Below are 13,967 nucleotides of genomic sequence, written 5' to 3' on the forward strand. Positions count from 1 at the left end.
CTTTATGGGTGACTGAGTCTGTGCATGGCTGTGTGGGTAAGTGAATGGATGTCAGTGGTATATTGGTCAGTAACTGCATTTGTGAAAAGCAGAATAGGGGAGTGTTGGAGTATATGAGCGATTGTATGTGTGAGTGAGTGATTGTGAGAGTAGCTTTATGGATGAGTGTGTGCTTGTGTCACTGACAGTATGGGTGAATGAGTATATGTTAATATATGTATGAATAATTGAGTGTTGTGTATAACTATAGGTGAGTAAGTGGCTGTGTGACTGACTATGAGTGGGTGAGTAGGTGTATGAATAGCTCTATTGGTGACTGACAGTTTGTGAGTGGCTGTATGGGTGTGTGAATGGCTTTATCAGTGGCTGTATTAGTGAATGAGTTGGTGTATGAGTAGCTGTATTCATATGTGAGTGGATGTGTGTGTAGACCTATGAATAAGTGAGTTGGCGTGTAAGTACTGCTACGGGTGTGTCAATGGTTTTGAAAATGGTATTGTGGAAATTGGATTGTATGTATGAAATGTTATATTGGGGGTGAGTCAAAGATTCTCTGGATGATAGAGGCCATTGGAGCAGGTAAGTCAAATTTTCTTTATTTATAATTATTTTTGTTGTCTGAATTCCCCCTCCCCACCACTTCGCAATACAAGTGGCAGCTACTGCAGATGCTAACACGTACTCACTCACCTATACAGTCACTGACACAAGCACGCACTCACCCACACAGCCACTCTCACATTCACTCATACACCCATACACTTGCTCATATACCACATTCTGCACCTATACAGCCTTTCACATACCCAATTACTCACTCATATACCACTGACACATGCACTCAGTCACCGACACAACCCTACACATGCTCACTCACCCATACAGTCTCTAACAGACACACTCACTAACCCTTGTAGCCACTGATTTGTCCATTCAGGCAGTCTCACACCCCCTCACCCACCCGCACAGACACTCATACTCAGACAACCAATTACTCACCCATATAGCAACTCACTTACCCACTCACACACCCATTTAGCAACTCACACACCAACTACTAGACTGATAAATTCACACAACCAGTCACGCCTATATATTCACTGAGACACTTAATCACTCACTTATACTGTCAATCATGCAACCACTAAATCATTCATACCACACAGGCACTCATACACTCACTGATTCACCAATACAACTTGGTATATATATTTAACATTAATAGACTGTTTAAAAACAGTCAAGTCATTGGATTATGTCATCAGTGATGCCATTTGAGATGTCATCAGTGATGTCACTGACCATGTCATGAGTGAAGTAGTATGTCAGGTCATAAGCAGTACATTGTGGGGGCAAGTTACTGCTGAATTTCGCTGGTTTTGTATGAGTGAAACTTGAACCTAACTATAACGTCTCTGTAACCTTTGATTTTTTCAGTGAATTTCTGGTTTTTTTAAAATAATATTTCCTAACTGTAACATCCCTGTAACCTTTGGTTTTTTCAGTGAATTATTAAGGTTTTTTAAAAGCTAATTCCCAGCTATAAGGTCCCTGTAACCTTTGTTTTTTTCAATGAGTTTCAAAGGTATTTTACATGTTATTTCTCAACTGTAACCAGTAGACTTTGACAGTGGCTGTGTGAGTTGCTATATAGGTTGGTGACTAGGCGTGTGAGTGGCAGTATGAGTGTGAGTGTGTAATGTTTGGGTAATTATATAAGTGCTTGAGTAGTGCCTGGGTGATTGTATGAATGCATAGATAGTGCCTATGTGATTCTATGAGTGCAATTGCCAAGAACATACTGCGAATACCAGGTGTTTTTCATAAAGTGTAAAATACATATATAGACATATTTTACGTAAAGTTTCAGTCTGGCAATTTAGTAAGATACTAATTTAACTTTCCCCTTTGTATTCATTTGTTGAAATAACTACATCAAACATGTATTTTCCTTTTTCACAGCAAACACCAGAGGTCGCAATGACATCAGTAGTCACAAATACAAATGACAAAGTGTAAAACAGATATATAGAAATATTTGAAACTAAGTTTGAGTCTAGCGGTTTTGTAACATATTGGTTTAACTTTATTTTAACAACACATTTGCAAAAAAACAACAGTTTCACAAAACTAACATTCAATATCTGAACTCACAAATAGAACATAACTACCAAACACCCATCAAACTACCCATTGTTACCCAAACTCATGGGGAACCAAAAACTGCTGCAAAACTAGTGCAATGGACAATTTGTGACAAGACCCTCTCAAGAAGGAAGAACAACAAGCACTGGCGTTGCCAATAGGTCTCACAGTAGGAAAGTTGGAGCTATTACAACTGCAAATAACAATGCTTTTTAATTTTGTTTTCATTTTAAAAACATAAAGGGCTTTGTCATTTACAAAACCAATAGCTCCAACTTTCTTACTGCGAGACCTATTGTGCACTGCACAGTGTGGGTGTGAGTGGCGTTGCGTGGGTGAGTGGCGTTGCGTGGGTGAGTGGCGTTGCGTGTGTGAGTGGCGTTGCGTGTGTGAGTGGTGAGTGGCGTTGCGTGTGTGAGTGCGTTGCGTGTGTGAGTGGCGTTGCATGTGTGAGTGGCGTTGCGTGTGTGAGTGGTGTTGCGTGTGTGAGTGGCGTTGTGTGTGTTAGTGGCGTTGCGTGTATGAGTGGCGTTGCATGGGTGAGTGGCGTTGCGTGGGTGAGTGGCATTGCGTGGGTGAGTGGCGTTGCGTGGGTGAGTGGCGTTGCGTGTGTGAGTGGCGTTGCGTGTGTGAGTGGCGTTGCGTGTGTGAGTGGCGTTGCATGTGTGAGTGGCGTTGCATGTGTGAGTGGCATTGCGTGTGTGAGTGGCATTGCGTGTGTGAGTGGCGTTGCGTGTGTGAGTGGCGTTGCGTGTGTGAGTGGCGTTGCGTGTGTGAGTGGCGTTGCATGTGTGAGTGGCGTTGCATGTGTGAGTGGGGTTGCGTGTGAGTGGGGTTGCGTGTGTGAGTGGCGTTGCGTGTGTGAGTGGCGTTGCGTGAGTGAGTTGCGCTGCGTGTGTGAGTGCTGTTGCTTTGTGTGAGTGGCGTTGCGTGGATGAGTGGCGTTGCATGTGTGAGTGTTGTTGCGTGGGTGAGTGGCGTTGCGTGTGTGAGTGGCGTTGCTTGTGTGAGTGTCGTTGCGTGGGTGAGTGTCGTTGCGTGGGTGAGTGAGGGGGGCGGGGGATGAGGCAAGCAGGGAACAAGTTAAACAAGTTTTAAAAGGAGACGAAACTGAAAGCCTTTGAAGTACACAGGCATGCTGTGACGGAGGTGTGAGAGGTCTTGCAGGGATGATGTAATGCACATTATGTGCGTGTATCCTGAGGAATAAAAGAATGCTTGATAGCAGTTATTGTGTGGCGTAAATCATCTGAAAGCTCCTGTGTTGGGAAGACGCTACACTTCCCTGCAACATGTCACACCTTTTATACAAAAGGACCATGCATGCTTGTATTTTGTGGTTCATATGTAAAAGGTTGAAGGCAAACTAAAAGCCAATGATGCGCAACGCAGTTATTTAAAATACCGGGACTAGTTGAAGGTATTACACATGGCATTTCGTACGCTTGGCAGCAACTCATCATAGCCGATGATTGAGGTTTGAAGAGAGGAAAGAAAATTTCAAGTATTAACTAATACATTCAAGTTGCATGCGCTCTCATTATACACCTTCAACACATGAGTTTCCTTATTCTGGCCAGTGCGACGCATTAACTTTAAGAAAGGCGCTCTCCCATGTCTGGATTGCATCTCCCAATTGGATTGCAATGATACAGTGGACTACGTTTCCCAAGTGATTGTTAGTGCCAAAGTTAACCTTCAGGGAAGAGAAAACAATGATCTGTTCTCTTCTTCTGAGTTACTTTTCCACAGAGCGGGCACTTTAGACCTCGTCGAAGAGAGTGTCTAGGAACACTTATGCCTCCAGACCACAGAGGGCATAGCGATCACATTTCGTGTTCAAAAAGGTTCACCTTTAGATTGGAGGCGATGTCCAATGTCCGGCATACATTTCCCAGAGGGCCTTGCGAAGCGGTAGGTTCACCGCTAGAGAAGAAACTGTCTATTCATTTGCCACAATAGATGTATGCCATTGTGTAGCGAGTCTCTCTTCAGAGATAACGTATGGCATACATCGCTTAGAGTATAGTGAGGTTACACGCCGTCTTATGTTACGGTGCTGCTCGTGGTTAGTCTACAATACCTAGAGTGCTGATGCATGCTCCAGCAGTGTTGTGTAACGGGGCGTATCAAAATTAAGAAACTACAATTTCCAGCATGCCTTGGTTGCAAAGAAGCTGAGAAGTGTTTTACTTACCATCGAAAAAATTAAAGCAAGCTTTGGCAATGCAGGCAAGTCTTCCGTGCTGAAAGTGAAACCAGCCCTCTGCATTGCTGTAGTGGGGGGGGGGGGGGGGGGGGGGGAGAGGCAAGCAGGGAACAAGTTAAACAAGTTTTAAAAGGAGACAAAACTGAAAGCCTTTGAAGTACACAGGCATGCTGTGTCGGAGGTGGGAGAGGTCTGGCAGGGAACAGATGGCATGGCCGTGAAGCAGGGGGCGGGGCAGCGCTGGGGAAGCCTGTGGGAGGGTGATTGATGACTTTGATGTGGGGAGGGAGGAGAGCCATTTGCGAGCCTGCAGGAGAAATGCTGCCGATGCATGTGCATGTTTAATCACGTGATTCACGCGAACTGCATGAAAACCGCGGGGCTGAAAGCCCTTGGTTTGACGATGATTTTCGCCACTTGAATTCTCGCTCCGCTCGATGCGCTTGCGCGCATCGATAGATCGCGAGACCTAAAAATTATTCATGTTGGATGATACCCATGTTATATCATCTTAAAACCTATCATCGAAAACATCTACAACAGGCGATCTAGCAGAGAGAAACTGGAGGATCATTAATACATCAGTAGCAGCAGAAACAATTACCATCCAGAAAGTCCCTTCAGAGATGCAGACTACTACAGCAGATATAGCTTCAGAGTTTTCAAGAATGTCCACATGTTGCATGAACTGGACTGTTGTTATAGGTGCTGGTGAGCAGTGTGTTACAGCTATTCGCAATGCTGCAAAAAATCATACATGCTAACTTTTTTCCCCTTCTATATTTTTTCCACATTTTTCAGTGCACATTTTTCGAAATCCTCCAGTCCCAGTTGCTATTTTTGTAACCATAAAAAAGAAAAAAAACATTTTAAAACTTTACAAAACTACAAAAACAAATATATAAAAAACAGCACAGAAAATCTAAAAACCTACCATAGCAATAGTGGAAAAGCAGCAAGAAGGCATTGCGAGGCTGAAGGGCCCTCAACTTCAATAGCAGCCACAACACCAGGGCAGAGAATTCCTTCAGAGGTCCAATCTCAACGTCAAGATTTGGCTCCACAGTTTTCCTGGATGACATCAAAGAAATGCGTTACTTACCTGTAACTGTAGTTATCCAGGATTGGTGTCTTTCATAGATTCACATGCCTGAATCATTCCCCGTCGTCGAGACGGGAGTCTCCGGTACATAGAAAAGTAATGTCCTATAGACATACATAGAAAATAGTAGGCCTAGAGCCCTCACCTAAGTAACATATCCATGTCCTTTTGTAAAAAGGACCAAACTATAGAGAAGAGCCAATCAGCTGCCACCTCCCTCTAGAACCTTCCTGTCAGGAGCCTCAGTCCCTCAGATTTTCGTACGCACTAAGCTAAGTAGGCGTGGTACTGAGAGAATTAGGTGAGTCCTTCCAGGGAAGGCGGGAGGGTTGCATGTGAATCTATGAAAGACACCAATACTGGATAACTGCAGTACAGGTAAGTAACGCATTTCTTATCCAGTATTATGGGTGTCTTTCATGGATTTACATGCCTGAATCAGAGTAGCAAGCAATGCAGAGTGCACATTTCTGATGGAACAGCATATACAAGTCCTTAGATACACATTTGGTGCATGAACCATCATTAGACATCCACAATAAGTATTAGTAAAGAAATGTGCATATCAGAGTAGGATGGAGGGACGGAGGAAGGCTCACCTTACTGAAATAGATGGCGTAACACTGTTTGTCCCACTGCTGCATCATGCATCAGCTCTGTATCCAGGCAGTAGTGCCTAGTGAAGGTATGCGGCGACTTCCATGTTGCCGCCCTGCAAATGTCAATGACTAGAGCCCCTGCAAAGAGAGCCATAGAAGTGGATATAGCTCTCGTGGAGTGTGCTCTCACTTTGGAATGCAAGGGCTGTCCAGCTTGGTCATGACAGAAAGCAATGGCTGCAGAAATCCATCTAGAGATGCTCTGCTTGGTAAGTGGTAGACCTTTCCTAGGTCTGCTGTAAGCTACGAATAGCTGGTTAGATTTCCTGAATGTTTTCGTTTTGTCAATGTAAAACTTCAAGTATTGTTCGAGACCCAAAGAATGCAGCGATCTCTCAGCTGCCGTGCTTGGGTTTGGAAAGAAGGAACGCTGAACCACAGGTTCATTTAGGTGGAAGACCGACGGGACTTTTGGGATAAACCTAGGATTGGTTCTCAGGATTACTCTGTCGTTTTCAAAACTATAGGAAAGGGTCCTGGATCGAAAACGCCTGTAGCTCACTGACCCTCCTTGCAGATGTGAGTGCCAGGAGGAGTGCTGTTTTCCACGAGACAAACTTTAGGTCAGCACTGTGTACTGGTTCGAACGGATGCTCCATGAGCTGGTTAAGAACCACATTGAGTTGCCAGGTAGGTGGCAACATCCTTACTGGCGAGAAAGATCTGTATAATCCTTTTAGAAATTGCTTAATAAACCTGCTTGACAAGAGAGATTGACTTGTTGAAGTTCTTTTATAACGAGATATTGCTGCTAAGTGTACTTTAATGGAGGAGTGGGCTAGGCCCGACTGTGCCAGATGTAATAGATAAGGTAAGATTTGCTCCAGTGAGGAGGAGAAAGGCCGAAAGCCTTGATCTGTGCACCAAACACAAAAGCGCTTCCATTTCAGGGAATACATTTTGGTCGTGCTATCCGCCCTTGCTCTGGCAAGAATGTGTGTACACAGTCTTGTGGAATATTTAGATTGTGGAACTCTCGGAACTCAGGAGCCCGGCAGCTAACCTGAGAGACTTCAGATCCGGATGCTGAACTTGATTGTTGTTCATTGTGAGCAGGGATGGATACTGCCGCAGGTGAATCTGCGGCTCCAGGGATAAACGGTGGAACTCTGTGAACCAATGTTGCCCCGGCCAAGTTGGGGCTATTAAAATTAGAGTACAAGGCTCCACCTAAATTTTCCTGAGGACTCTGGGAAGCATCGGGAATGGCGGAAAGGCATACGCAAAGACGTTGCGCCATGCGATGGAAAATGCATTCCCTAGAGACCCTGACTGGGGATGACAACTTGCGAAGTGTGGGCATTTGGCGTTCATTCTCGCCGCAAATAGATGGATTTGCGGCTTGCCTCATCTGGAGAAGATCTTCTCGATAATTTGTTGATCTAGCTCCTACTCGTGTGACAATGTTTTCTGCCTGCCCAACGCGTCTGCGAGCACATTGTCCGTGTCTGGGACATATTACATTGTCCGTGTCTGGGACATATTCCGCCCTTAGGGTTACATTGTGGAGTATGAGAGAGCGTCAGCGAGCGTGTCCCTCCCTGTTTGTTGAGGTAGTGCATATTCGTGGTGTTGTCTGTCCGGACGAGCACCAGGGAATGTTTGATTCTTGGCTGGAAAGCTTGAAGGGCCAGGAAGACTGCCTGCAGTTCGAGCAGATTGATATGTAGTTTCTTCTCCATAGGAGACCACTTCCCGCTTATCTGTAGCTCTTGCAGAAAACCTCCCCAGCCTTCCAATGAGGCGCCTCTTGTGACAACATGAGGAGCAGCCGGAAGCAGGAATGACAAACCTTGAGACAGGTTTTGAGATGACATCCACCATTGCAGGGCTCCGACCATCTGAGTATTCACTTTTATGTGGTCGTCGAATGACCATGTGCATTAGACCCACTGCTTCGAGAGCACCTCCTGTAGAGGTCTTATTCGTAGTCGACAGTGAGGAATCAGGAGGATACCCGATGACATCATCCCCAGGAGGGATTTGAAGAGGCGGATTGTCAAGACTTTCTTCGAGGCTACTATAGCAGCTAGTGCAAGGAGCTTGTTCATTCTCTCTCTGGATGGTAAAGCTTTTGCTGACCGTGTGTCCAGGGTTGCACCTAGGAAACTGATGCACTGAGAAGGTTGTATGACTGATTTTTCCTGATTGAGGGTGAGACCGAAGCAATCAAAAAGCTTTAAACAGGCGTTGGAAGACCTGACGCGTCTTCTAAGGATGGAGCCTTGATCAGCCAGTCATTCAGATACGGAAAGACTTGGTGATGGCACTGTCTGAGATATGCCGCCACCGGGGTACAACATTTCATTTATGCGCGGTGCAGACTTGAGCCCGAAGGGCAGAACGCGAAATTGCAAGTGTCTGCCCACTACTGCAAATCGCAAGTACCTTTTTGTGATTCCTGTGAATTGGGATATGGAAGTAAGCGTCCTGTAGGTCTAGGGATGCCCTAAAATCTTGCTCTTACAGTAGTTTCAAGACCTCCTGGAACGTTACCATGCGAAACGACTGCTTCTTAGGAAATTGTTGAGGGCCCTGAGGTCCAAGATTGGTTTCCACTTCTAGTCTTCTTTATTTTTTTGGATCAAAAAGAAGCGGGGATAAAAGCCCTTTTCCCTTCTGAGATGGAGGTACTCTCCCTATTGCTCCTTTTTGCAGCATAATCGAGATCTCTCGTAGAAGCAGCCATAGATTTTTGTTATTTCTGCTGTCCTTTACCTTGAAAGGACGACTTCCCAAAAAAGGATTGCTTGTATTGCTGTTGTTGGCGCTGTTGGTATTGCGGTCTACTCTAGCCTGAAGAGCAGGAAGACTTGTATTGATAATTTCCTCTGTAGGAAGACTGTCCTCTTCCTCTATTTCTACTAAAGGACTGGTTCTTATACTGAAGAGTGCCCAAAGCTCTCGCAGTGTCTGCTTCGTCAATTTTCTGTGCCAAATAGTAACTGGCGTTCATATGGCCTGTCCAAAATCTTTGTCTGCACCTCAGGACGGAAAGAATTTGCCTTTAGCCATCCTTGGAGCCGCAAGACTGCTGCTCCAGCCAACTGGCGGAACCCAGTCATAGCGATATCCATCGCGCAGTCTATAGTTCCTGACGCCGATGCTTCACCATCTAGCAGAATCCTCTTTACTTCCTCTTTGGATGAATCTGGCAATTCCGACAGGTATGGGGTTATGAGTGCCCACAATTGTCTATTATAGCGTCCCAAGAGCGCTAGGGCGTTTGCGGCCTTTACTGTCATTGTCGACATGGAGGAAAACCTGTTCCCAATGTTGTCCACTCTTCTTCCCTCCTTATCAGGCGGAAGCGACAAAGGGGCCGAAGGATTCCTGGAGGTCTTCTGGCTGCCTGTGTCACCACGGAGTCCGGCTTAGGATTCCTGTTAAACACGCCGGTGCTGTATCTGGCGCCCTATACTTTTTATCCAACTGAGGGATCACTTGTGATACAAAGGAGGGGTTCTGCATGACCTTTACCCCTTCTGACTATAGGTAAACGATAATCGGTATTGACCTTACTGCCTTCTTGAGAGGTTCTTTGAATTCATACAAGAAGCAGACCTGTTCTTGAGAGATCATTAACCCCTTCGATGCTGATGACGAGCTCAGCTCGTCATCACCCACGGGGGTCGTGTGCTGATGACGAGCTGAGCTCGTCATGGTGCCACTAAAATGGCATTTTCCAGCACACAGCGGGAAAACGCCTAGCATCCAAGTGGTTAAGATCTTAAAACATTGAGCAGCTCTCTCTACCACATTATAAGAGATTCCAGAATTGTCGGAATTTCCCTCGTCGACGAGCCTGTCGACGAGATCACCGTCATAGACTATGCCGTCGTAGTCGAGCAGTCATAGACGAGGCCGTCGTAGGCGACGCCATAGACGATCTGTCGTAGACGAGGCCGTCGTTGACGACGCCATCGTAGAGGAGCCATCATAGAGGAGCCATCGTAGATGAGGCCATGGTAGACGAGGCCATCGTAGCTGAGGCCATGGTAGATGAGGCCATGGTAGACGAGGCCATCGTAGACGCCACAGACAGGCCGTCGTAGACGAGCAGTCATAGACGAGGACCTCATAGATGAGGCCATCGTAGATGAGGCAATCGTAGACGAGGCAATCGTAGACGAGGCCATCGTAGATGAGGCAATCGTAGACGAGGCAATCGTAGACGAGGCCATCGTCGACGCCGTAGACAGGCCGTCGTAGACGAGCAGTCATAGACGAGGCCGTCGTCGATGACGCAGTGGTAGACGAGCCATCGTAAACAAGCCATCGTAGACGAGGCCATTGTCGACGCCTTACACAGGCCGTCGCAGACGAGCAGTCATAGACGAGGCCGTCGTCGACGACGACCAGTCGTAGACGAGCCGTCGTAGACGAGGCCATCGTAGACGAGACCATTGTCGACGCCTTACACAGGCCGTCTTAGACGAGCAGCCATAGACGAGGCAGTCGACGACGCTGTCGTCGACGAGCAGTCGTAGACGAGCCGTCGTAGATGAGCCATTGTAGATGAGCCATTGTAGATGAGCCATCGTAGACAAACCATCGTAGACAAACCATCGTAGATGAGTCCATCGTAGACGAGGCCATCGTCGACGCTGTAAACAGGCCATTCGTAGACAAGCAGCCATAGACGAGGCCATCGTCGTCCGAATGGTCGTTGTCAAGCCGTCGTAGACGAGCCGTCGTAGACGAGCCATCGTAGACGAGGCCATCGTAGACGAGGCCATCGTAGATGAGGCCATCGTAGACGAGGCCGTCGTAGATGAAGAGGCTGTAATAGGCAATGATGATAGTTTCTTCGTCGACGATCCTGTTGACGATGTTGGCTTTTTAGTCTTTACCTCAGGAGCTATAGAAGACGCCTTCCTGAAGGGTCCTTTGACCAGAGGAGGTGATTTTGACGGCTCCGAAGTCGTTTTTTTACATGATGTTTCTCAAAAAGCAAGTACTTTACTCTCCTTTTCCACAGAGTGAGGAGATTTTGAAGAACTGCGCCCAAAAGACCCATGAGTGGTCTTTTTAAGGGCCTTCTCAGGACGTTCACCTGAGGAATGAGTTTGAGATTTTCTTCTCTTCTGAGATCTCCTAGATGTTGAGGTCAACGCCTCATCACTTTCACTGGAGAAAATAAAAAACCTCCTTTCTGATCTTAGTGTTTGACACCATATTAAAAGTCGTCCTTCACGACCTCTCAAAAAACTTACTTGAGAAAGAGCGAGATACCTTGCAGTCTTTCCTTACCAGACCTTCTTTAAAGAATGTATTTGAAGATAATCCATAGTGGAAAAGAATCCTTGACAACAAAGTTATTATTAAAGTGCAAAAACACAAAATCTGAGCAGAGCTCAGAGAAGACTCCCTTAGCAAAACGTGCGGTAGAAAATCTGAGGAACTGAGGCTCCTGACAGGAAAGTTCTAGAGGGAGGTGGCAGCTGATTGGCTCTTCTCTATAGTTTGGTCCTTTTTACAAAAGGACATGGATATGTTACTAAGGTGAGGCCTCTAGGACATTACTTTTCTATGTACCGGAGACTCCCGTCTCGACAACGGGGAATGATTCAGGCATGTGAATCTATGAAAGACACCCATAATACTGGATAACTGCATGGATTTTGGAGTACTAGTGAATGCTGGAGAGCAGTCCATAACAGCCCATCACAATGCTGTAAACAATCATAAGTGTTGATTTTTTTTAAAGTTTTGGCCCTTCATAGTTTTTCTACATTAGCAAGACCTGGCCTGGCAGTTCGACCTGGACTGTTCCCATTGGGTACAGGGTCAAGACTGATTTGCATATGGCTGGGTTCAAACTGGAATGGCATGGTGATAAAAAAAGCAATGGATTTAGGCCCAAATCTCATTACTGGGGTGAATGTATGACATTGTTCTGCATTCTGTCCATCAATTGTTGTTTTTGCATCCTTCATTTCATAACATCGTCGTCTGTAATCAATAGCATGAACTAATATATTATCCAGGAGATAGCTTTCTTCATTAAAGAAAGACTCTGTACTAGAAGTATGTACTAAAAACTGTACAAATGTTACTTCTATTCACTAATCTTTTTTCTGGTTTTATCTCCTCATGCACAACACCATTCTGTCAAGAATTCTCATTCTATTTATTATCAAAATGAAAAGCCTCCTCTTCAAAGCAAAGACATTACCAACTACACTCTCAATTTGTTTTTTCTGCTTCAGTGCGTCTCTCTTTCTTCTATACTTTTTCATAGTTCTCAATAGATTTATAACTACTCTACTACGAAACATCCTGGCTCTGATTTCTTTTAACTGCTTCTGTCTCCTGGTTAAGGTGTGTCCATCTTTGTTACATTCTTTCCTATACTTGTTATATAGATTTTGTCCACTGTTACTCTTTCTAATAGTTTGAACTTTATTTACGTTGTTTTGTAATCTTTTGAAATGTCCACATATATTTTTAAGAAATTACTTTATCCTCTTACCAGTAGCTCTTTTTATCCACCACTTTGTCTTCATTTTGGCCCTTTTGTATCCCAGATCTGCATAGATACTGCAGTTGCTTCTGTTCCTTTTCCTTTCGACATTTGTAGGCATACTGTTTGTAGATATGCAGATAAAGTTCTGTAAAAAAAAGTATATTTAAATTTTTATTCAAGCCAATGTACCAACTACTATACTACTGGCTTACACATTCTAAAAAACTATTTTTATGTAATGTTTCAGTTTTAATCTACAGATGAACCTAGCTACATAACTGCAAGCACTAACTTTAATGTAGAAAACAAAAACACAAAATTTAATTTATTAGTTTCCTTTTATTATTATAGCACCCTCTCCTACAACACAGCTGCACCATATCTCAGTTCCCACTTATACACGGTAAAAGGCCACTTTATCCTTTTTGTAGTAACTTAAAATATTATCAACCAAAGTGTAAAAGTACATACAGTGTCTCAATACTGTAAATCCGAAAACAAAACATAAGAGCTACTTATGCACGTCTCTACTACAGTGTCACTGGTAGATTTAGTGTTTCAGTACTTTTCTACTTAGATGCGTCAGATTTAAATTTTGAGAAACACTGCACATAAAAATCTGCACATTAATCTGTATCACAGCATATAGCTCTCTAATTCTTCTGAGTACATGCAAACAGTGTGTGACAGGTTTACATATATAATTCACTAGATGGTTCTGAAAGAGTACATATTCCTCACTAATGTAAATACATATATTTGTGGTTGAGTACAATAATCCCTGGGTGATTGGATGAGTGCCTACGTGATTCCCTCAGAATATAGGTAGTGCCTGCATGATTCACTGAGTATGTAGGATCTACATCGGTGGTCCCATTTCTGCATAGTTAGTGCCTGTGGATTTGCATGACTATATTGCTACTATCTAGGTGATCGGATGAATGCATGGGTGTTGACTGCGTAGTTCAATGAGTACATAATTAGTGCCTGTGTGATTGGAGGAGCGCATGTGTAGTGCCTGGGTGATTGAAAAAGTCTAGATATTGCACTTGATATATAGTTGCATACATGGCTCTGTAAGAACATACATTGATCTCTTACTCAGCGTGCACATGCATCAGTAAGTTTCTAAAAATGAAAATAACAATTCTCACCTTTTCAAAGCACAAAACCTTTTAATAATGGCATACCTTCATCATTTCACAAATATTTCTTGTGTCTTTAAAACATATATTCAGCATTTCTCAAAGAAAATTTGCACACCAAGTGAAGCTAGCACAAGAACTCTCAAGAGACATTCTGCACTATTAGCCCTGCTCAATTTTAAACATAGCATGTTTAAAGAAATACACTACCCTCACTATATACATGACATTTTCAACA

At 44.4% G+C, this 13,967-nt stretch overlaps 1 protein-coding gene across 1 annotated transcript in view; it reads right to left on the reverse strand.

The window, feature by feature from the left end:
- Window positions 1-13,967, reverse strand: part of LOC147703657 (uncharacterized) — a 742,215-nt gene that overhangs the window by 484,913 nt on the left and 243,335 nt on the right. Inside the window, exon 4 of the mRNA XM_086929538.1 lies at window positions 12,591-12,729. Within this exon, the coding sequence (XP_086785664.1) occupies window positions 12,591-12,729 (139 nt within the window). The remainder of the gene's footprint in view (window positions 1-12,590; window positions 12,730-13,967) is intronic.

This window comes from Lissotriton vulgaris, chromosome 7, assembly GCF_964263255.1.
Source record: "Lissotriton vulgaris chromosome 7, aLisVul1.2, whole genome shotgun sequence".
Classification (NCBI taxonomy): Eukaryota; Metazoa; Chordata; class Amphibia; order Caudata; family Salamandridae; genus Lissotriton; species Lissotriton vulgaris.